At 43.8% G+C, this 24,762-nt stretch overlaps 2 protein-coding genes across 12 annotated transcripts in view; one reads left to right on the top strand and one right to left on the bottom strand.

Annotated features, from left to right (window-relative positions):
- The window catches only part of Urm1 (Ubiquitin-related modifier 1), a 386,421-nt gene that overhangs the window by 72,727 nt on the left and 288,932 nt on the right, over window positions 1-24,762 (top strand). The gene's annotated exons all lie outside the window — the stretch shown is intronic.
- LOC143212000 (uncharacterized) overlaps window positions 1-24,762 on the bottom strand; it is a 210,876-nt gene that overhangs the window by 22,292 nt on the left and 163,822 nt on the right. For 5 of the 10 annotated variants that reach the window (XM_076430231.1, XM_076430239.1, XM_076430240.1 and 2 more), the window contains 2 exons: window positions 24,683-24,758; window positions 1-4,773 (listed from right to left, as the gene is read on the bottom strand). The exon at window positions 1-4,773 is cut by the window's left edge and continues 11,597 nt beyond it. In XM_076430231.1, coding sequence (XP_076286346.1) covers window positions 24,699-24,758 — 60 coding nt within the window. In that variant the 3' untranslated portion in view covers window positions 1-4,773; window positions 24,683-24,698. Of the gene's footprint in view, window positions 24,759-24,762 lie in introns of those variants that run through there. The other 5 variants (XM_076430236.1, XM_076430234.1, XM_076430235.1 and 2 more) reach the window with 4 other exon arrangements.

Below are 24,762 nucleotides of genomic sequence, written 5' to 3'. Positions count from 1 at the left end.
GAAGCCACTGGCGGGGGGGGGGGGAGGGGGTAGTCGCCGAGCGAATTTCTGCGAGACAAGCGGAACTGCCGTTAGAGGGAAACGAACCGAAAAATGTCTGCCTAATAAGACCAACTATTTCGATAGTCGTTCCTTGTGTATTATCGGGGATTTCGGCTCGAACGAGCGAGCCGCGGGTTTCGCATTTTTGCCGGATTCTTCAGCCGATTGGAAATTGGGCTGAAGATTGCCTGCTGGAGAAGATCGATTTTCTCTTGCGATGGGGTAGATAAACTTGAAAGGTGGATCGCTCAATTCTAATTTACCAAGTCATTGCAAAAGGCTTGATTTTTAATTTGCTCTTTATTACAAAAAATGTTGCGATCAGTCGATTAAGCAGTTACTTCAGATGTATTACAAACAGTGGTTCAATTCGATTTCATATTAAATTATTTTTTATACTGAAAAAAACTGTTTAACTCTTCTATTCTTACCAAAATTAATAACTTTGTATATTCACCGTGTCAAGTACACAGTGATCCACTATAAGCCCAGTTATTTACCAATAAAATCGATCAGGGGACCATGCGTAGCCCCACAACCGATCCTTGTGGAGACGTTCACTTAAAATACTCGTCAAATTAAGCAAAACTGCCGTTGAAGGGCCGTCCAAGGGCCGTCGAAGGGGCGAAAGGGCTCGAGGGGCAGAGCGGGGATGAAATTTTCGGGGGGTGGCTGGTGAATTGTCGACGCACGGGTGCGTAATTCGAGCAATCGATAAGCCGGCCCGTGACTCATTGCCGCGGCAGGTTATACTCGGGTCCAATTTGCCGGGTTAAATTTAATCCAGCGGCGTTTTTAATGATTTATTCACCGAGAAATTGAAGCGGCTGTCCGCGTGTCCGCGTGTAATAGGCGAAAAATTCGCGCGAGCGTCGCGGCTCGATCAACGGCTATTAAAAGCCCCGCGTCTCTCGTTTGGCCAACACCGGCGGATAGAAAGACGGATAGCCGCCCCCGCAAAATACGGCCAAATGAAATCCCCCGTTTAAAAGTGACGGCTGCGGGCCTGGCTTTAATATTCATCGCGACCGCGCTCGGAAATAGAGATCGCCGCGAGACAGCCCCAGAATATTTCTAGTTCGAACGACATTATCGGCCCGGGATCGAGCGTACTCGGCCAAACAGCGGCTCCAGCGCCAATAAAAAAATCACACTCGTAAAGGACAGCTTCCTGTTTCAACTTTTACGAGCTCGTTGCAAAGGGGAGATCCCAATCTTCGAGTTCACGGTAATTTGGATCACGAACGATATTTTTGGACCGTTCTTCGGCCCCTCGAACTGCACGCTCTACTAAATCTATTTATTTAATCATTTCCCACGAGAGCATTCATGGTTTCAATAATTCCAAGATAACAAATTTGGATCTGGTTGTTTTGACCAGTGGTGGCCGAATGGAGGACAGGAATTCTAGAAATTTTTTAGTATTGGGTAAGGTTGCTCAAGTCGTACCAGTGCTTAAGTCGTACCACTTGAATTTTAAACGAACTACGGCGGCAACAGCACATACAACGACAACCAAATATACATCTGAGTCAACCAAGTTGCTTTACCTGTTATTGTCTGCCATAAACCATGCACATATAAATCCTGTCATCAAGTAAGTTTATTTCAATTTTCTTAGAATTTTCTGCATATGTTTGGTAGTTAATCTTGAAAGTAAATTATTGATCAAATTATGTTCCTTATTGAATATAAATTCAGTAGAATTTACATAATCGTTCCTCTAGTCGTAGCGATGTAAGTTTTTAAAGATTTAGCTTCTTTTACGTGAAAGAGCATATAGATTTTCTAATCTCGTTATAACAAATAACAACAATGTATTAACAGAAGTTTCGAATAACACATTTAAATTCTATTTATTTGATAAATCCTAAGTTTTATACGGTGTTTTTCTTAAGGGGTGCGACTTGAGCAACCTTACCCTACTTCTTTATTCGAGTACTCGTTATCATACTGTTCCTATGAAATAGTTGTGTAGTCCTCGGGTTTGCTAGTTCCATTGTTAAAGTCGAAGAATTGAATTTTGATCAAAGAGAGTGCCCCTGTTCGACGACCAAAAACGTTTCAAGTGATACTATATTAACAGATTTGTGCAAACTATGGCCCCCTGAGACTCGTAAACTCGTCGAAATGATCAACCGTTTGCCGCGATTATTTACATACGTTTGCTCGATTGGCACGTGCACATGGGTGCATACTTATGACGGCGATTTGTCCAAGACTTGTCCGCGCCGAAATCCTGATTGGACAAATCGAACGTCCGATGGGGTCGGGCTGGAAAAATCGAGCTCCCCCGGCGAGCAGCGTGTTCGGTGACAAAAAAAAATCGCCGGGGCTTGCATATGCAACGAGAGCCTCCGTAAACATCGAGCCCCGCTCCCGATACCTGTTTGCTTTCAATCTGCGGCTATTGCCGGGGCTCCTCTGCGCGAGGCCCTCCCACGCGTAACTCGATTCATCGCGATGCTGGTGTACCAGACCGCATTGCAGGGCCAACTGTTCGCATTTTGTCGTCGGAACGTTCGTCCCGATCCCACGGACACGTCGATAACACTGCCATTCGACAGCGTGCCCTGTCCCTCGCATAGTTTTCACCTTGCGATTGCCTTTGATAAATGCGGCCCGTGCTAAACTGATCGCTCGCAATCCTCGACGCCACCAAAACACATGCTCGCCAAGGATCAACTGCGACCATCTATCCGGAATTACCTCGAAATTCTGATAGTCCATTTGTTATACTATGTCTCTTCGATAATGGTTGCTTCATTGTTTAAGTAACAAATATTTCAGAGTAACGTCAAGATCGTACAATAACGCAATGGACTCGCAAAAGAAACTGAATCCGAGAGATCTTCATACAAAATTCTCAAGTGCCTCGGATGTACTTAAGAACAAGGATGTACAGATAATATCAGCCTGGAGGTTAACGAGTCAAGCCACCCGTCTAACCTTTGAAAGAAGCTGAAAGACCGAGAGATATCTTGATGCAAAATTTCCAAATACGCGAGTGTCCAGATGTAGTTAAGAACAAGCGTGTGCAGATAAAATCAGTTCACAGGTTAACGAGTCTAACCCTCTGACCACCAAATCAGATTTTCGCGACAATGCAGTTTGTCCAGCCCCGGTAGCAGTCTTCGAACCCTCTCGTCCGGAGGTTGAAAGCCGTGTTCTATGGAGTTCTAAACGGCAATAGGCCGGCTTTGTCTGTGACCCAGAAAAACTTCTCAGGAAGACGACGCGTCAGGCATTGAGACGGGCCCTTGGATCGGCGACGGGACCGTTGATCTATGCTCGGCGATATAGCGGTGGTCGTCTGTGTCGTTCGTGAAATCGGTTTGCAAATAAGGCGGGCGAGAAAGGCTCGGCTGGGCTCGTGTGTGGCGTGCAGAAGCCTGTTTCTACTGCCATTCGTCTTGGAGTTAAGCGGCCGGGGTACTCCTCGTACAGTGACAAGCTTTGGGACTGCGGGGGTTGTACGGGTTCGGAGGGGTTGAGGGGGCAACCGGCTGGAGAGGTACCCCTCGTCTCTTAGCAGCCATTGTCTCCACGAGTTCCGTTGTTTCGCCTAAATCACCACTGCCGGCACCGAGAGCTCCTCTTCTTCCTCGAATCCGACCCTCTTCCATCGGCCGGCTACACCTAGCTACCCCTTTGTCCTTGCCCTCGCCCCTACCCCTTTACCTTTCCCTGCCACCAACGTTCTCTATCGAGCCTACCTCTCTCTCTCTCTCTCTCTCTTTCTCCTTCTCTTTCTCTCTCTCTCTTCCTCTTTCTCTTTCGACTTCATTTACGCCGGCAAAGGGACGTCGTCCTAGCATTTAAATACCAAAGTATCCGTGCAGGGCTCGTGGAACTCCCTTTAATGCCGTTCCCGAGGTGTCTTGCCGGAGTTATACCCACCCTCTCTTTACTCCCTTTATCCATTCTCTCTCTCTCTCTCTCTCTCTCTCTCTCTCTCTCTCTCTCACTCTCTCTCACTTTCTCGACACTACCACCCCCACAGGACTCCGGGATTTATGCACCGGCGTTGCACGTCGTCCCGACGCCGTTGTGCTGCCGTCCCGCCGCCACTCGCCACCATATTTCTACCCCCATGGCCGCGAGACCCATATTTCGTCCCTTAGCCCCTTCCTTCGGACGCCAGATAACTCGACCCGAGCGTCACGCTACCCAGACTATGGCCTTCGGTCATTTTTCTTCGCCACCGCGACACTTCTCTACTTGATTATGGCTTTCTGACGTTGCACGTGGAACAGGTACTTTATGAAGGGGAAGGCGGATAAACAAAACGATGTTTCCCTTGATACACTGTATTCTGGGACAGTTAAGAGTGGCTCTTGAGACTGTATAAAATTTTTCTCAGCGATACAATAGAGATCCTTAACGTTCTTAACAGTCTTCGTTTATAATGCTACTTGAATGGAATATACATAGGTTCGTTCTGTTTTGCGTCGTCAAATAATTCGAATTTCGAAGATCCTATTTTTAAAGAGTTTTATGGGGCTGTAACACATAAATTCGTTCATTTGCAAGTTCACATAAATTTTCAAGACCCGTAACTGCCGATAGCTGTGACTAGTTCTAATGGCAAGTTAAAAGAGAGTAATGAAAATACCTGTTGACCCCACTGGAACATTTTGAGGATTCTGTTTTATTCAGTCCTCTCGATTAATCGTACGTATCCGGATCTTGTTTTTCTGTCCTGATTCTCGTTCGCGAGTCCCTCTGGTCCTGCAAGTAATTATTTTTAATGTTACTTCATATGTTACGTTTTTATTGCATTATACAAAACAACGGAAAAATTAACTCTTTGCACTCGAAGTTATTCTAGCTCTGGGATTCAGACATTTTATCTGATCTAGAATATATTCGTTATATATGTCACCTCTTTGATTTTGTTCATATGAAATTGAGGGTATTTAGTCGAACTAATTTTGACGTTTAGCAATTTAGTTAAAATAATGACATTTAGTGAGACATTAAGGATCGATCTCATTTTATTGTATGCTGTTCGATTATAATAATTATGCGGATGATGTGACTTTTTTATCCCCACTACTAGGCTGTTTAAATTACAATAAAATTAAAGTACAATACAACAATTTCCCGCTTAGCACCGTTTTTTACAACAATCGCGGGAACACTGTATTTTTCTTTATTCTTTGCTGTAATCCCAAATTGTTCATTCTCAAAATCAGCTTTAATAGTCTGCAGACATTCATAGAAATTCTGATTCTCACAGACAAATCGCAATATGAAATAGCTTCGAAGAAATCCATTTCCTGCATTCACGATATCGATGGACAGAAAGCGGTTAAAAATTGCATTCGATCCTACTACCATACTACTATTACCACCATAAATGCGCGTGTGCCCTGAATAATAATGTTATTCATGGAATACGCGTTACTGCATAATAAATCGAACCGTTGAAGGATGCGAACGTTTCTTTAACGTGCATAAAAAGGGAATTATGGGCGTTTACCGTGTTCTCCCGAAGAACGTGCAACAAGCAAGAGCGATCTCAGCGTGCCGTTTTATCGTTTAAAACGGGTGGCTTCGTAAGTGCGTTAATTCGTAGGTGAGCAAGGCCTGTCCTCTTCTACTAATAGCAATAACCCGTCGTCGCTAATATATCATACGGCGACGTTGATTAAATTCTCGCGGACTTCGGGTTTATGTTTCGGCTTTATGCCTCGTCAAAAGTTACGAGCGTCGCTACGCGATCTCGATACGCTCTAAATTTGTATCCGCGTAAAAAACAACTGTGCCGCATACATTATCCTTGGAATCCAGTCCTGGAAGCTCTTCACACACCAGAAATTGAACCGCGGGGAACAATTGTTTAAGTTTCAATCAAATCACCAAAACTAAAAAGAAGTGAATCCTTGATAAGAAGATGAAAGAAATGATTCTTTTCGGGAAAAAGTTCATTAAATCTCTTCTCGAGAAAATCGAGTTTGAAGAATAGGAATCGTCCGATGTGTCTGATTATGACCCACCAATTCTACTTCCTGCGTCTTAACCTCAATTTTCTCGAACACGAGGCGTCGAACGAAAAAATTCTGTGCCCGGTTGTTTCGCCAGCCACGCCCTGTATAATTTAAAAATTAATTCTTTCAAAGAAAGCGATAAGAGAAATGGTTAATTTCAGGAAGAAGTTCATTAAAAAACTTGTGCTTGATAGAAACAGGGCTGGTAGAAAGTTCTAGCAGAGATACAAAATCACAGTTTTTCGTTCGTTAGGAAGTTGGGACGGGTTAGCGATAATTATCGAATATGCTCCCGCAAGCAGTATTTACTAATCGTGGTCGCTCTCAGCCGTGTTTACGAACTCCGACCATTACCGAGTTTAAAGAAGAAGTTTCCCAGCAAGAAGTAATATAAAGACCTCGCTGGAATCCGCTCGCTGGAACCGAATAAAATCAAGAACAAGCTCGTGGGTATAATTAACTGACTTTTTCACAGATTCTTTATCTTAGAAATTAATTTTATAATCAAAATTAATTTATTTAAACGCATTGGAACTTGCCAAGTATTGGGACTGACTTCAACTTAACAGTTTATCGTGGGATTTTATGGGGGTGACGCAGTCAACGCGTGTTAATAATGTTACTCTTTCTTATTTCTCCTTGTGAAATAACGTCGGTATGTACCGTTTTACAGAGCGCGTTCGTAAGATTGTATACAGGGATCGTTATTTGCACAGTTCTGGGAAGAAAAAGGGTATTATATACATATAATATATATTTGCGTAGTGGCACGGTAATCCGAGTTTTGTCCGTGATTATTATGAGTCGACTGTGGGGCCGCGGTATCATAATGCGCGGCTCGCCAGCACAGAAGCATACACGAACCGCGAACAAAAGGCTTCCACTAGGAATAGCTCGGACCACAGCCACATTAGACACATTATGAGCAGAAACGAACGACTGCGAGACGGTGCACTTTGTTGCGCGGCAGCTCGTAATAAAGTCACACGGCACTGCGTGTACCGAGGCCGTGGAAAATATTACTTCGTTGTTCGCCGGCTTCTTCCCGCCGCGCCGGTCTTAATCCAGTGAACTTTGCAGTTTTTAACGGCTTCGAATAATGCCGCCCCGATTAAGCGGTTGCAAACATTCTTTCCGATTAGAGCACCGCACAGTTTCTTAGTTTCTCTACAGTCTCTAACGACGAGTCTCTCAAATAGTATTTAAAAGACCGCTTCAAAGTTACACAACAATTTCTACGACTATGCTCCACCATTTTATGTCATTTAATTACGTGCTTTTTTTGTCGACGAGCTGTGGTTTTATTTCTATTGGGTGTACAAATTAATTACAAGTTGCAATTAAATGATTGTGGGAGCCACGAATTAATTTGTACATCTAATAATATCATTTATATGATGACGAATGTTAACCCCAAGGAACATAGTAGTAAAACATTCCTTTCATTTGAACAAAAGACACAAGTTCTTAAAAAAAAAAAATTAAATTATAAGGCTTTTGTCATTTTGATATGAACAGTGATAAGATTGTTGTTGCATAGAAATCTGAAGTATACAGGCCACGTTGGTTACTCCCGGGAACAGAGGTTTAGAATACGTTTGTAGAATTTTGCACACCTTTCGGTTTATTTCCCGGATCTCGATAAGAACACGGACGGACCCAGGAACGTCCATATTTAGAGGTACGTGCAGCGTATCAGAATCAGCGTGCCCCCACTTATTTCGTCTCGTTGTTACGGTCGAGACGGAGCTTTACTCTCTACACTACGTGCACAGGGTCGAACAGGATTTCAGACTATCTTCTCTGTCGACCTTCTAAACCGTCTGACTATCTACTTTCTAGTTTTAATCCCATCGCTTTAACCCAGAAAATTCCCTACAGCTTTGATGCTATTCAGAATCTTTCCTCCTTGTGGACCATAAACTGTATTTTGTAGGATTTAAAGTGACTGCGAAAATTATTGACACACTAAATTACTGATTTTCCACGAATTGTCGATATATTAGGTGTGCAAATAAGTTCATACCCTTTTTTTCAAAATTCACATTTTATGTATGATAATGAAATCTTGTCTGGTGACTGCCAATCTTTCGAAGATGTTCAATCGGTGACACGGTCATTGGAAAATTCTTTTCGTAGTAGTAAATCATATTCTGAAAGTGTTTGGAGTATTGTTAGGCTATTCTAAGCTTTCTTCAGATGTTAAGGGTGAAAACAACGATTTCTTCTGTCCATTTGAAAGAAAACATGGGAATTATAAAAGATCCCTGTACACCAGTTAAAGTTTCGTATTCTATGAATCTTTTTGCTAAATTGTGACAGTGTGCCAATACTTTTTGGAGGCACTGTATGTTCCTCGGGGTAGCTAGACGCTATGTCTGAGGTGACTATCAGATAAGACGGTCTCGCAACAGCGTCGTTTCGCGCAACAGCGCGGGAACACACGGTTATACGTTCGTCGGGATAGGTTGTAGAGGGAGCAGCAAAGCAGCACAGGGGTTTGTTTTATGACTGAGATGAGTCTACGTGATCGGACTCGGTTGAACCGTCGTGTGGCCCGGTTTACTCCTAAAACTTTTTTAGGGGCCATTCCGTCTCGACACCCGTCACCGTCCCACGGATTTGATTTCAGGGGGATTTACGAGCTCCTCGGACCCATGGCGGTCCTCAAGACGCGGGATCTGGTTCCGCCTTTATAGAGCATCATTCCCGAGACGCTAACGGAAACTTTTGCTCACTGAACAGCGTTCATTGGGACCTGACATATCAGACTAATCGGTTACTTTTTACACTCTGCCGTACGATTTCTTTCACAGATAATTAGAACTGGACAATTGCTTTCGTTTTGATCATTTTTTTTAAACGACAAGCAAAAATGTTTATTCCATTTCTGTAGTTTCCGGTTTAATATTAAGTACAAACGTACAATAAATTGAATTTCTCGAATTTCTTGAATAAATCGAATAGTTTGTGCGAGGTTAGGATCAATCGAGCAGCGTTTCCTGTCAACGATTCGGAGCCCATTGTCAGAACCCATTACCGAAAAGTCCGCCATCGATGTCAGCCTCCTGAATTTCAATTATCCGGAGGTCTGCCTTCGAAATAGGCCCGTTCGTCGACTCTGCGAATTCGATTCGGGCGCGGCCCCATCCCGGTGCCCTTATTTTCCCTCGCAGAAAAGAAGTCCGAAGCTTGGCGAGAGAACAGAAGAGAAGGGACGAGGAGAGGAGAGGAGAGGAGAGAAGAGAAGAGAGGAGAAGGCTTAAGGTTGAAAAGAGAAGAGAAGGGAGGGGAGCCACGGGGGAAAAGAAGAGGCCGGATTCATCTCTCTGTCTATCGTCTTTCAGCCGTAGGAACGAGAGCGATCAGAGAGGGATGAAAGGAAATGGAAAATAATGCGCTAGGAGGTCCGGGCCAGGGGGGACGGGGGGCAAAGTAGACGAGGGACGATCGAAGGAGGGCAAAAGATGGAGGAGACGCGAACTGCATCGTGCACGAGGCGAGCCATTATAGCCGCTCGCGAAACAAAGCTTCGTTATAAACCTCCCAGAAATGCTTCCTCGCGTCTTTTCGTTCCTTCCGTTCCTGCCGTCTTCCGTGTTTTTTCCCCGGTTCCGTGCGGTAATAATAAACGGACCAGAGTCTTTTACGGGGCCAGACCAATAACGTCCCGCCCGCGAGAGCCCCGGGGAGAGAGAGAAAAAAAAGAACCGCGGACCGATGCCAAGACTCTCTCGTATGGAAAACCGCGGATTTGTGTCAGTAACCCGGAACGCGGCCGCCGCGCCGCGTGAAAGGGATTCGGTAATTGAACAGTGGAAATTACCGGGGTTCCCCGCGAAATTAATGAGGGAATTTTAAAATATCCCCGGCAGAAATGAACCGCCGTAAATTGGTCCTTCTTCTTCCTACCATTATTCTTATTCTTCCTGTTCTTCCTCGCCGCGCCGCCGACGCTTCGTCGTCGAGGACCTCGACTTATTCTTCCTCCTCCACCGAGAGAGAGAGAGAGAGAGAGAGAGAGAGAGAGAGAGAGAGACAGTGAGAGACATTACGAAGTTGCGAATGAGACGCGGAAGTTTTTTAAAGTCACTTTGTCTCGCGGGGGACAAAGGTCGGGCTCCTCCGAGAATAATGGATAATCGACGAGCTCCTTGATTCTCTATTACGGCGAAATAAAAGTGCAATTCGTCTTGGGCCAGAGTCAAATATCGGCTTTCCACTCTTGTCCGCCTGCGAGTCGGAACGCGATTCTACTCCGCGATGGTCCGCAAATATTTCGGATCCTTTCGACGTGGAAATGTTTGCGATTTCCTGGGATCGAAGCTTTTAATCTTCTGCGATTTAATCTTCTGTGTTCCTCGCTGTTCAGGAAATCGGAACATTTTAGAAGTATAAAGTAGATCGCAGTTGAAATTCAATTTTGGAAGGATTTTTAAATATAAATAGCTTTTTATTCTCTACAATAAGGTATTAAAAAATGATTAGTTCAGGAGTTATTTTAGTAACTAACCAGAATCCAGTATTTCTAAAAATTCGGAAAAATCGTTTCCCCAGTGCCGTCGAACGGTACCACTAGGAACCATGGCAACAAAAATGCCCGGTCCAATTTAAACAACGAAACTTTCGGAACAGTGTGCTTATCGGGCTCGCGAGATTACGTGTACAGGGATGCGTTGACGGTCAACATTGTTACCGTGATACGGTAGCTCGGCACGATTATTTCCAGTATCTACTTCTCCGGCTCGTATCTGTCTCGTTCTACCGTAAAATGAATTTCATTCGGTGGCTGGCTGTGCATGATGCACCGCGCGCGCGGCCCGTTTCATTCTACTTTAATCTACAGATGCGCGATTTTAATGGATCCGGTGGCTCCCAAACGTGCCGTGCGAGCTCGTTCGCGTATATTGTTGCCGGTTGTTGCGGCTTTCGTCGGAATGACCGTGCTGGATTCCCATCTTGGTCTACGGGGGGAGAAGAGGAGGCCAGCTGGCCTCGCATAAGCATAAGCAGCGACACGGACGAGTTTCAATCCACGTGGGAGAACCTGCGCGCCTTCTGAACTCGCATTTCGCGCCCGTGTCGGCGTGGCACGTACGTCAAACGTCTCTCGTATTCCTGAAAACCTGGGGGAAATCTTCCGCGTCGCAGGACATGCGAGTCCCATTTATCTTTCCGCGAACTCGTTACTACCGACTGCCGATTATTCGCAGGTAAATCGACCTGCACTACCCTGCACTCCTCGTCCACGGTCTCCCTCCACCGATCGTCGCATACTGCACCCTTAAATGTTATTGAGTTTTTAGAAAAGTAATTTCATTTTTTCGTGTAGTGATGGCGTTGTTTCCATTTGTTATTCCCAGTTGCAAAAATCATTGTATGACAGCTGACATCTCGGACGTCATTTCGTCACTTACAGTGCTCTATAATTTTTCAAACATTTCTTTGCAATTCAATTTTAAATTTAAATATCTTTCTGGTACTCCGAGTCTCAAAGTACTAACTTTAGCATTAATGTAATAATTAATGTATGTATACATATATAATATATGTATATAATTAATGTATATATATGTATAGTGTATGTATATAATTAATGTAATATCACCTTATTCGGAAAAGTGTGTAGGATACTATCATGCAAATTAGAATTGTATGTAAAACAGTCTTAAAGCATAAGACGTCTCTAAAGTTGAAAATTTGTATTTTCTTCATAAAATCAACTTTCTATTGAATAGTCAATGCAGAGGTACAGCTTCCTAAAAAGTAAAATTTGTTACGAGTGGTGATTTGCTATTAATCGAGACTGTTTTAACCAGGAGAAACGAATTGTTCGGAGTGATTGTAGGAAGTTCGGAAGTCGCTTTATACGCTTTTTTTCCCCAGATAGTGTATCCACGAAAACTTTGGCTTCACGGGTTATTAGTATGCGCAATCTTTTGGCCTCGGAATGTGCCGAACAATTTCATTACCCTCCTGTTCTCGTATTTTACCCTTTATTATGAATTATTCAAAGTGGGTTCCTTCTGGAGAAATACTCCGTTCAATAATGTTATACAAACTCTGGAAACAAGTTTCAGATTCTTTTTCCAACAGGGGGCGAGAAGAGGAACCAAACTTTTTGGAACATTCAAGATTATGCGGGATTATTAAGATTCGCTTCGTTCTCAATTTGTGATACACGTTTTCCAAAAGAGGTCTTTGCCATTGGTTTTATAATGATGTAAATGTATGTTACTTTCTAAATGTTTGATTATTTCATTCAGTGCACACATGCCGAATATGAAAATATTAACTCTTGTCTGACCATGAACTACCTATTCTACTTCGTGCGAATACTGAAGTTAGCTCCAAGTGCTAAAGCCAGAATGTCTGACCACAATAAACCAATTCTACTGATTGTGAACAACTGAGGAAAACAGTAAAAACTTTAGGAGGATTTGAAAATATTGGTACATTATTTCCAACCCTTAAGAAATATAAGCAATAGTAAAGCGTTCAGCGAGTCACCAGATTTCGGCGCAGAGAAACTGCTCGAAATCCGCGCGAGCATTTACCATAAAGCAGCCACCCTGATTTCTGTTTCACTTTTCCAGGGCGCGAGGTCGAATTGAAGCGTTTTCCCCCCGCGCGTGTCCCTCTGCCCCCCTCTCTCAATTTACAGCTCGCTGGGGACAGATTTCCGCTTTAAAACAATATCTTGTAGACCTGTCGCGAAACTGGATATTGAAGCTGGAAGGGAGCCGGAGCGCGCGAGCGACCGTTATTTTTTCCAATATGCAGGAGAACGAGGCCGAGTAGGATAGGCAGCGGATTCTAGATGACTATACAGGGTTGGCTTTCAGCCCATGATACCTTGGCTGCCCCCAGGGGCGTGTAAACACCGGAGCCACTCGACGCCCTGTCAATCGGCGGCGATGCGACGTCGAGCCCAAACAGCCTTCCGTATTTTTTTTCCCATCTTTCTTCCCTTCGGCGAAACCTACGGCGAAACCTCCGGCGAAACCTTCGGCAGACCTTCGACTCTTCTCTCGCCCTTCTACGGTGTCGAGGCTCGAATTTCACGGACAATGGACCCCGCAGTCCCGTTCGACGCCATCCTCGAATTCGAGGGAAATCGGAAGCACCCGGGAAAGACAAGACGTACGACGCAAACACTCGCCCCCGCACCGCACGATTCCGAAAGCTCGCAAAAGCTTTCAGGCTTCCAGCACCGGGAAACCGAGTCGTCGGTTCGCGAATACGCGGACCGCAGAATTGATCTTTCGGGACTTCGGTCTCGTCGCGCGGAAATTTGCCCCTTATTCTTCAACGTCCCGGCCAAAGAACGCGGAATGCCGCGTGACCCAAATTTTCCGCGACCCTCCGACACGTTTTGGGCGACCTCTCGCGAATGGAACGTCAAACAGTACCATTTGCCCGTCTGATTGGAACATTTCTCGTTCATACATATATTACAATTAACGAATTTAATACTATGAAAGATGGGTGGATAAAATTTAGAGCAATAAAAACATACAATGAGCCTCGTACCCCTTTCGATCATTTAATCAGGAGATTCTTGCGTCTAAAAGTTGAGATCTCAAGATTGTATAATCGAAACATTGGTAAAAAATTCTTTTGTTGATAATGATTTCTTAATGAAACTTGTACCAGCATAGTCGCTACACTTTTCTGATTGAAATGGTACCAAACACGACGCTGTTTGGACCGTAATTACTGGTTTAATCCACGATACATATAGTAGAACCTCGGTTATCCGAACTAATCAGGAAATGGAGTATTTAAAACAGAAATATTATATATGTAAAACATTACACATAGATATAACTTCTGTGAAAATGGCAGGCAAAAATGGCACTCGAAATTTTCTGAACGATCGACATTACATTAGTAGTGAAGTAAAAATGGCGAAACGAATATAATAACCATTAATTCTTCGAAATAATTATGAAAATGAGGGACGCTTGTGAAAATCGAACTTTTTCGAATGACGAACATTAACATCATTGCTGATAATCGTGATTCGCGAGGAAATGCTCTCGCAATTGAGTTTTCGAGACTTTTACGTCATTAGTCGGAAATCCTTCGGTATTTTTTCGCGTTCAGCCGGTACGCACGACGGAAAATAGCGAACGCAAATGGCGGTGAGTCATGTCGTGTCGTTACACACGACGTGACACGTTTTTCTTTTTTTTTATTTTACTAATGCGTCGGTACAATGCGGGATCCGCTGGATTTCAACGACGAAAAAATATTTGCGATATATAATAGATGCATTCGCGAGAATTCCCTCGCGCACATCTACACGGATAGGATAGCGAAAATATTTGCATTGCTGATGCGTCCGGTGAATTTGTTACGAGCGACGAATTTCGGTTTCTACGTTATCGGGTATGTACACAGAGTTATTCTGAATTAGTGTCGCATGTTTTTAGCGTGTTCGTCCGTGTTGGAAAAACGATGGGACGAATCTATAAACCATTATATTCGAGAAATATCTGTTGTTCGAGGCACTGCGGTTATGGCATAATACGAATCTGTAATCAAGTCGAGTTAGTATTGATAATTTTGGGTTTGCTTTCAATTTGTATTTGAAATGATGTGCACACTTTTACATATTTTGTTCTGTGCAATCTTTCTGTATCCTCATTGCTGTTCTATTTTTCCCAGTTCACCACGATTTTGTACATCAGGTTGCTGCATTTGAAATGTCCGAATTTTTACAGTAACATTTAGCAAACACTTTTTCCTAAATAAATCTTGTTCCCCAAAGAGAGCACCATTATGTGTGATAAACATATTCCGTCAACAAACTGCGAGATTCTTGATCGTATTACTGTAGAAATTGAATGTTTTGATCATTCACCTTCCTCATTTACAACATTTGAATTTCTTTCTTGTTCAGACCATAAACTACATTCATATTGATCAATAAACACCTTCATCTTTCTGTTTCCGAGCCAATATCGCAATCTCAATGCAAATTGTTCAATTTTCATTTTGCGATTCGGTCGCGCAGCGTCTCGTTTCCCGAAATTCGGGTATAATTTAAAGTCGCCGGATATATGGCAAAGGGAAACAGACGGTCCGGAGAGATGTTGATTTTGAAAAGTTCCCGGAGATTTTTTCCCTCTCGACGTGTTTCCTTTCGGCCGTGGTGAGAAAGGAGAAAAACGTGGGAGTGGTTCGCGCTGAGAAGGAACTTTTTGCGGCTGACGATCACCCTCCGGGCCACCCCCGCCCCGTTTTTTTCTTGATTTAATCCAGGCTAATGCAATTCTTCATTCTTCTGGGCTAAAGGCACCTTTTTACCAGCTCGGAGCGGGTACTCGACGAAACTCGCCCCTCGAGATTACGAGACCCGCCCTCCCCCCCCCGATCTCTCGCCACCTCGCCGCGGGGGTGGCAAAAACGCGGCGCGAGATCGGGGGGTGGCGAGAGCAATCAGCGTTTTACAATTTGCCAACCGGCCGGTAATAAATTAAGCGAATTTTATACGCGGGTCCGTATAACCGCGTTAAATATTTATATTTGCGGCCGATTGCGAATAACGACGGGGCGCCCCCCTCGAACCATCCCTGTCAGCCACCCCCGACCGTCTGCTGGGCTACGTGTTAAATGCCTCGTCACACCCGGTCGTCTATGCATGGTGTTTTCCTATGGCGTTCTCCTCTCTGTATGTGTGCACGCGGTTGAATCTGCTCTGCGGGGATTGTAGGGGGTTAGTTTCGATATGGTACGCCAGTTCGATGATTGTACAGGGTGTGGTAACTGGGACGAATTCGAAACCTTATGCTGAAACTGGCCACGCACAGATTTCGAAAATTGGCCACTTTTTGTAGTAAATAATCATGAATATACGGCTGTCCCACAATTCAAAGATTCCACGCTATTGTTCCCAAATAATTCCGAGATTTCAAGGTGACCTTTATTTTGTTATACGGAACTTTATGTTATTATTTATTCAAGCGTGTAGTCCATCCCGAGACGAATTCACTCACGCATAACACTTTCGTCTTCCAAGGTCATTCATGTTCATTCAGTGCCGTTCAAAATTTAGCTTAGCTAGACGGAAGTATGCCCACACAGAGAAGATTTGCGACCTGGAATAACCACCATTTGTTGAATAATAATATTTATTCTACCGTCTGTGCTGTATATTTTTCTTGTGCGACTTCGTACTTCGGATGTAAACTTTGCTGCCCACCTCGTGGATCGAGTATAGTACATCTATATCCAACTTCGGACACGTGTATTGCCATAGTTACACGACGTTAAGCTAGTACATAACTCGATTATAGAGGACTGTGGACTTTGTCTTCCTATTTAAGATTGGCAGCTTAACTGTGTCGTGCAAGCCCGACTTCCTGTGACCTAACAACCTAATGAAGCGGGGGCGGTCTTGTATTCGTGACAAGCTACACTGACGTGATTATGGTATTCGAGTGCCGATCGTTGTTTGGTTGTTACGTCGAGTTCTTAATCTGGAAACATGTTTACTTCGTGAATGATAGCCAACGATAAAATAAAGGTTCAGATAAAATAAAAAGACTCTTCTCTTTTGCGTTTCTGATGGTATTGCCAGCCCTAAAATCGCGTATCTTCGCGAGATCAAATCAAAAACCTCCAATTTGAAACAAGCCCCCCCTCCCTATCTTACTACTGTACAATAAATAACATGTTTTATGAAGTATTTTAGATGAAAGATTTAAAACTCCTTTCGGTATGAAATATTTTTCTGCTGCTATTCCCGTGCGTAGGTTTGACAACAAAGAGGTTGTAACAACACAAGTGTATGAAGTTGGTCGCGGGTGGTCGTATCATCGAGATCGATTGACGCGACGGCGTGTGTGTTAGACGTGTGCGATGGGAATGGGGCGAGAAAGAGAGAGAGAGAGAGAGAGAGAAAAACATAGAGAGGGAACTATTGGAGAGAACTAGGGGGATGTCCAGGCATGATTCCGTGCAGGGGTGGTCCCCGACCTGACAGGGGGTTCATTCTATATTTTATGGTGGCCAACCCCCCGCCGTGGGATGCTACTAGCTGGGTATACCCATTGGCGATAAGGTGATAAGCTCAAATGTATTGGCTCCCATCAAATCGTGCGCTTTACTGCTATAGCCAACCCCATAAACGCCGCTCACCCTTTCCGCAGGTTGCGTATTTGGAAAAATATTTCTTGACGGTCGAATTGGGGAAAATTCTGTTCGGCTAGGTTATTTAACCCTACGGCCATGGGGTTGGGACTCCATGATATACCGGGAAATCTGCGCACGATTGTTTTGATGTTTTCTTTCATAAGAGCCGACACTGCGGCCCCATTCAATAACCATAGAATATTTAACCGTTTCTTGAAGTATTTCAATTGAACCACTCGATTATAACTAGACCGCGGATCTTTATGCAAAATAAAAATGTTGTGCCTCGATTGTGAGGAACAATAGCCAAGTAAGATAGCTTTTTCTCCCTTTAATAATTTCAAATCCTCTTAATCTTTTCACGATTTTAAATTGTACTTACCTATTTTTGCCAGAAATGCATAAAAAATCCGCAGTCTGGTAATAACTTATTTTGCATTTGACGATAAGGATAGCATTACATTTTCATATATTCGTTAAAACGATCATTAACGATCATTAAATTCTTGAACAAACCAGCGTACAAATATATTCGGACCATTAAAATATGACAATAAACACCTTCCGGGTGAAAATGTCGAACCGAGTGGTGAAACACGGTGAAGTTCCGACAGGAATTCGAGAACCGGGATCCCATATTTAATTTTCCAGGTGTCGGAACGGCGAACATCGGTCGGCCTTGCCCTTAATATTCGCGACGGTTACGTGGCTCGATATTAAAAGTTGCTTCCGTGATCTTCGTTCGTTTTCGCGGGCCGGACTAACGAGTTTTCACCCGGCGCGCGGCCCGGGAAGATTCATCGTAGCACGCGGGGGCGGATAACGCACGGAAAATTGAACTCCAGTGGCGCAACGCGCGGCTGGGATAAAATTGCAAATAAATTACGGTTGGATTTCCATCAACGGTAGAGAGACGCCGACACCGACGCCGACGTCAGCCGCGTCGCGCTGCCGGAGCGATAGAAACAGACGGAGAAGAAACCCGGGCCGACGGCGACGGCAAAAACGATGGAGGGCCGAAAAAGAGAGGAAGAGATAAGGGTTGCGTCTGGTACCTTGAGAGCCAATAATAAGTAAGCCAGCCGCTCGTTAGGGGGTTGGTTAAAAATACGAAGGAGCCTGTGTCCTCCTTTTTTTTCCTCTCTCCCTGTCTCTCGCTCTCTCTACCTCGCTTTCTTTCTCTCTCGCGTTCTCCTTCGTCCTCTTTCCTCTTAGTTCCAGAGCCTCTCTCCCTTGCCAGGAGAACTCGAGAAGGGTTGGCAGAGAGCCGCGGAAAATAATGGCCGCTCGTAATCGACGGCTCTTTTTTAGCCTGGTTAAGACTCAAGGACGAACTCACACCTCGCTCGTTTGTACCCGTAGAATGCGCGCCCCCCGTAAATACGCCACTTAATCGAACGTATATACCGGCCGCGTCTCCGAAGAGAGATCGACGCTCCTCGAGGACTTCCGGCGTCCTTTACACGAGCGAATAATCCGATGTTTGCAGGAAAATAATGCCGCTTCTTGTACACGGTAATCTGCCGTGGTTTAAACATCGCCGCGCTGCGCTGCCGAGCACCTCCCGTCTCTCTTTTGTTCGCGGACGTGTATTCACGTCGCCTTTTTCCACGGGTTTACTGCGATGCTTTAACCCTCCGGCGACGGACCATTCTTATAACTATTCATTATAACATTAGACAGTGGATTTTATGCATTTGTGACGAACATGGGTAGGTACACACACAATTTAAAATAGTAAAAAATATATGAAAAAACACTTTTTAAAAACCACGCTTATATTAAAATGCACTAAAAAGGAAAAATAATTTTTTTAGTTTTTTAGCATTAGTCACTATAAATAAAAGCGTGGAGCGCTAAACTATATTGACGTAATCTTCGTGGGCGTTCCACGCTTTTATTTATAAAATCCGCTGTCCAAATATAATATATTAAAAAAAATATAGATACCAAAGTATTGACATACGGGTTGAAATGATTCCGGATATAGCAATTTCGCTATTTGTTCTCGATACAGAGCCTTGAACAAATATGAAAAATAAATTGGAAGTGCCTACGCATCTATACAATGTTGACACAAGGGTTGAAATGTATTTAAATATTACGAGTGGTAGAATACACCATGCTGTCCTCGAAAACATCAATAATCCAGAAGAAACGGCGCAAGGCCATTCAAACAACACCGTCAACAAGCATAAATAAATAACAACGGGCCGGCGGCGGCGATATCGTGAAAAGAGATCTCGTTTGGCGACAGTACGATTGATTAGGCATTACCTCGTCACTCCTTTAATCTTCTCGTTAGGGGTTGGAGCACGCCCTTTCATTCCCTGTTTCTGAAGTTTCAGACATCGGGCTGAAGGGCTGGCGGAAGAGTAGGGGATTCCTTGGCAGCGAGTGGGAGAGCAGGGTTGTGGGTGGTAGTGGGAATGCTGGCGGTATCTTGGTGGTGACTTAAAGTGGCCGTAATTAAAGATGGCCGTTCCAACGACGGGGGTTGCGTCTCCAGAATCAAGAAAAGCCGAGGTCAGATTAAAGAGATAACCCGAAATGCAAACAAAGCCGAGAGTCTTCCGGATATTTTCCTTTTGTTTCGCGTTCCTTCCGTTCATGTAGTTTCTTTTTTTCCTCCCCCGTTTTCCACCATCCGCGTTCCCTTCAGCTCCGTTCTCTGCAGCCAGTGGCCCAGTTCGATGGATTACAGCCTTTCGGCTTCGATTATCCGCGCCCCGGTACAGAGGCTCACGGTAAAATCTGATCTCTTTAGCTCGACCCCTTGAAATTACCTTCATTAAGTGCTCGCTCGGTTTTTTATGCGGCCGGTCTCCGAGAAAGTCATTAAGATCGACTCGATATCGAGCCGCGCCCGGGCAAAGGTAAGCTTTTACCGACCGCCTGTTAAGAGAGAATTGATTGTTAATAAAAAAAAAAGGAAAGGAAAACCGTCGGAAACGTGGAAGGAGAGAGAGTCAGCAACCCCTCTTTATCTTTCATCTCGTTCCTCGGCGAGTCGCGAGCTCGCGTCGTTAAACGCCAACTTCTTGGAATAATTTCGACCGACTAATGAAATTCTTATTACGTCCGACGGACCATCGAACGGATTATTAGGCGCGCAAGGAGAAAACGGAATTACGATCGCGGCGACAAGCTCATCCGTGGGAAAGACTGATTACAACAAAAATGTTTACATCGGAATCTTACTTAGCTACCTGACTTGATTAAACCACAGTATCTTCATATTTCATCACAAGTATTATCCGCGTTATTTTGAAAAAATGTAGACCGTAACACGGGTCTAATCAATTCGGATAATATAAGTTTATATTTAACGTATGTATAGGTTAAATTTATTTGATTGCAACTGTGTCGTCTTTGGGCTCATTTTAAGCAGAAAAGTGTCACCAATATGTTGATAAAAGTTTCCACAAAAAGATTGTTAGAAATAAGAAATGTTCATCCGTTTCTATGCTAGAAAATTTTTCAGAAATTTTCACGTGTATCGAGACAGTACTGTACTCTCTTTAAGAAAGCATGTCGCACTTTTCCCGAGTAAAAATTCCTCGAGCGGTATCGGCGAGTTTCTCTTAATTGAAGCAGTTTGTTGGCATTTTATTTCGACACGCGAGGGCCCCGGCGATACGGAATTTTGTCCCGCGGTGACGAAAGGCTTGTAATCGCCTCCTCCATCCGCCCAAATTGGATTTTTCCAGGGCAGCTTCCGTCGCGACGCGGCGCGACGCTCGCAAGAGAAGTGTCGCGTTGAGCTAAGGATTTATAAGGGAAACCCCGTCCGCAATATTCGAGAACTTTCGGAACGACTTTACTTCTTAATAAGATTCAACGTTTCAAAATGAAATTCGAAGCTGTACGTACGACGAAAGTCGTTTAGCGGCAGCGCCGCATTTCCGCGCAACTTTTCACCGACCGAAACTTTTCAAAGCTGCCTCCGTTACTTTTCCCTGCCCTCTTCTCTCTCTCTCTCTCTCTCTCTCTCTCTCTCTCTCTCTCTCTCTCTCTCTCTCTCTCTCTCTGTCCCTCTATCTCTCTGTTGCTTGTCTTTTTTCTGTTGTTGATGTTGTTCGTCTCCTTTTCTTCTTTTTGTTTTTTTATTTTTTTTTAGTGGGAAACGCTTGGCGAACTGGCGCTGAATGCATTACGATGCTTTATGCAAAGCGCCTCGCTTTCTCCGAGCGACATATTTTCGGGGATTTCGCGGCTTCTTAAATGCTTCTGTGTGGTCACGTCCTTGTCTTCCACGGAGGACCTCTCAGCGACCTTCTCTGTGCATTGTTCCTTTGACGAAAATTATTCTAGTGCTTTCGGTGCCAAATTGCACAACTTTAATTATTAAAACGAAAAAAATTTAATTAACCGCCCGGTGTATCGAGATAAGAAACTTGAGGTTGACTAATGGCCACAATGGCTATTAATGTATTATTATTAATTATGTAATTAATTATTGTTAGTTTATTTTTTAGTTAGTTTAGTTAGTATATAAAAAATTATTGTAAGAAATCAATAATGTAAATACACGCGCGAGCACTCGGCAACCTACAACGGCAAATGCTCAGCCCATGCTTATCCTAACAACACGCTTAAATCTACGACATACGATATATCGACTGTTAATGATTTTTTCATTTTATGGGTATGACATTGATATAATACCTCGTATAATACTTAAATGTTTAGTAATTGGTCAGATACCAACAAATCCAATAACGTAAACAATATTTTAAATAATGCTACGGCAATTTTAATGGTGCCTCAGTTGCTCCAATTACAGGTGAAGGACCACCATAGTCTAAGAACTATACTGGGGATCTTTATGCAAAATAAAAATTGTCTGCATTGATTGCAATAAATAGAAACGAAATTCGATGTTATTTCTTCCCTTAATGATTTTAACAGATGAGAAATCATATATTGACATCTTGAATTTTTAAGATTTTCCAACAATTTCGAATTTAATCTACTCAATTTTCCTACAAATGCATAAAGATCCGCAGTCTATTAATAACAAACGCGTCCAAATGATTTTGTTCGTCCTGTCCGCAATCGACGTGGTAAATGGCGTCTACGTAAAACGGCGTGTAAACCATTTCTCCCATAAATTTCACCGAGCAGCGAATTTCCAAGTGCAACATGGCGTGGAGTGTTCCTCGCGGATAGTCGCTTGCAGCGGGATCGATTTTATTATCATATTGCGAAAGAAAGCGGGTTGGAATTCTGCGCGGCGCTGATAAGTATTTACTGGCGGGCTGCTCTGTTCCACGACGTTTCTTTCTTCGTTCCCCCCGTTTTTCTGTTTATCGAGAGCAGCATGGCTTCTACTTCTCGCACAGAAACAGCGTAATACTAACTTTTCGTCGTGCGATCCGTTATCAGTTCACCGCGTTTTCCCGTTCTTGTTCCTACAATCAGCACGAGCATCCCACGCGTTCTGGAACGCGGAATTCGACTTCTGTTCAACGAGAAAATGATTATTGATGGATCCTGGGTCCGTCCGTTCGCGGTGAAAGCCCACAACAATCCCAATAATCCCGGAACATTCTCCGAGAGTTCCGTGGCTGCTCGGTCCGATCCGCGATTTTCCGGGCAACTTGGACGGGTTCGGGTCTCGTGTCCACGATCGTCGACGTTTCGGCGAAAGTTTGCGTCACCTGGAGTCACGTTTCCGTTGCGGAAACATAGATTGTTTCGCAAGTATTCGCCTAACACTTGCAATATTGTCACGGGGAGTCCAAAATGTGATTTTAATCGGGCGAGTCGCTCCGATTCGAAATGGAAGCACGCGTTTGTTGACGAATATCGCAATGTGGATTTTTATGATGGATTTTTATGTAAAATAAAAAAAGGTTGGATTAGTTACCAGATACAGAAGCTACATAGACACAACTATTAGGCTGTCTTTTCCATTTTTCTGAAAACTCATGTCTCAAGAATATCCTTGTATAAAACAAACTTTTTCGGAAGCATTTCGATCGGAAATCGGTGGATAGTCGCGGCCATTGAACGGGACGGTGAAAATAAACCACCGACAGGACGATATAGGGCGATCCCGAGGAATCAGAGTTATCGACCCCGTGTAAGCTCGCCGCGGAAAGAAAATGAATGGAAGAAACGCGGCGCGGCGGCGAGATCCAGGATAGAAGGAGAGCGGCTCGAGGCAACGAGCGGGAAGTACAATCGAATGATTCTGGTTCGCTGATCAATTTTATACGCTCGAACCTCTCCCGCCGGGTTATCCATCATGCGGCATTTGACCCCCGCCGGTTTCCTCGATTTTTCGTAACCTTCCAGCACACAATTTCTACCCTCGTCTCTTTTTCTTGCCCGGCCTCGATTTCTTTTATCATTCCCGGTGTCTTCCTCTCTTTGACCCGCGTCCCCGGGACTTCCAACCGCGACACGTGCCTTCAAATTACATGAATGGCCCGTAATCATTATTCCGACAGGTTTCATACTTTTCTCGAACGGTATACGCGAATACATTGTACCAGTGTCGTGAGCAGCCAATAAATAAATTGTTCTTTAGTAGGATAATCCTCTTGTTGAATAATGGATCTATTAATGTCCGATTTTTAACAGTAACATTATACAGCCATTATTTTTTTTCTAAATAAAATTGATCAAAGTAAGCACCATTGTCATTCTATCTCGCGCATTTATTACTATTCTTGCATATTATTGTATATATCTTGCGTTCCATTTAAAAAAGACTGAAAAGTAGAAAATAAAAAAATATGTAGAAAAAAACTTTTTAAAAACCACTCTTATATTAAAATGCACTAAAAAGGAGAAAACAATTTTTTTCGACATCGGTGACTATAAATAGAAGCGTCGAGCGCCCACGAAAAGATTACGTCAATACAGTTTAGCGCTCCACACTTTTATTTATAGTCGCTAATGTCTAAAAAAATTATTTCCTCCTTTTTCGTGCATTTTAATATAAGTGTGACTTTTAAACAGTTTTTTTCACTTACGTACGTGTACGACAATCGCATTGATCAGAAGTCGAATTAGATGTTTAAATTAAAATAGCAGGTGGGATGTTAATTGTTAGAGACGTCCGGTTTCATGTACCTAATTCGTACTATATTTTATTCCAAAGCTGAACGATATATTAATACATTGTTCGAACAAGATCGCTAGATGTTCAGACGCTGAGTATACTTCCTGCGATTATGCTAGCAGCCAGATCGTTAAAATCTCCGGTAAAAAAGAAGAAATTCGGGAACTCCGAATGGGTCGTCTCGGTTACCCGGCATCCCGCGCGCAACTAAACGCAATTAAATTCCTCGGGAACCGCTCGCGCTGATTACTTTTCCCATAAACAGTCGGCGAACTGTCGGAGAGAAGAAATCGGCCAGCGATTTCAATGATAATCCGACGGGAATAGGGGCGTGGATGTCGGACGAAACGATTCGTAAACCGACGTGTATGTCTTTTCGGGATTAAGCCGGCGAATCCCCCCGCAAGTTTGAGCAGGAGATTAAACTTACCTGAAAGTTGTGCTCCCTAGCCGCGCCGCCGCGCCGGCCTGTAACTCGCGGCATCTTGGGATCCTTGGGATTCCTTCTGC

The sequence above is a fragment of the Lasioglossum baleicum genome, chromosome 9 (assembly GCF_051020765.1).
Source record: "Lasioglossum baleicum chromosome 9, iyLasBale1, whole genome shotgun sequence".
Taxonomy (NCBI): domain Eukaryota; kingdom Metazoa; phylum Arthropoda; class Insecta; order Hymenoptera; family Halictidae; genus Lasioglossum; species Lasioglossum baleicum.
Note: the sequence above shows the minus strand (reverse complement) of the source record. Positions and strands in the feature narration are given on the sequence as shown.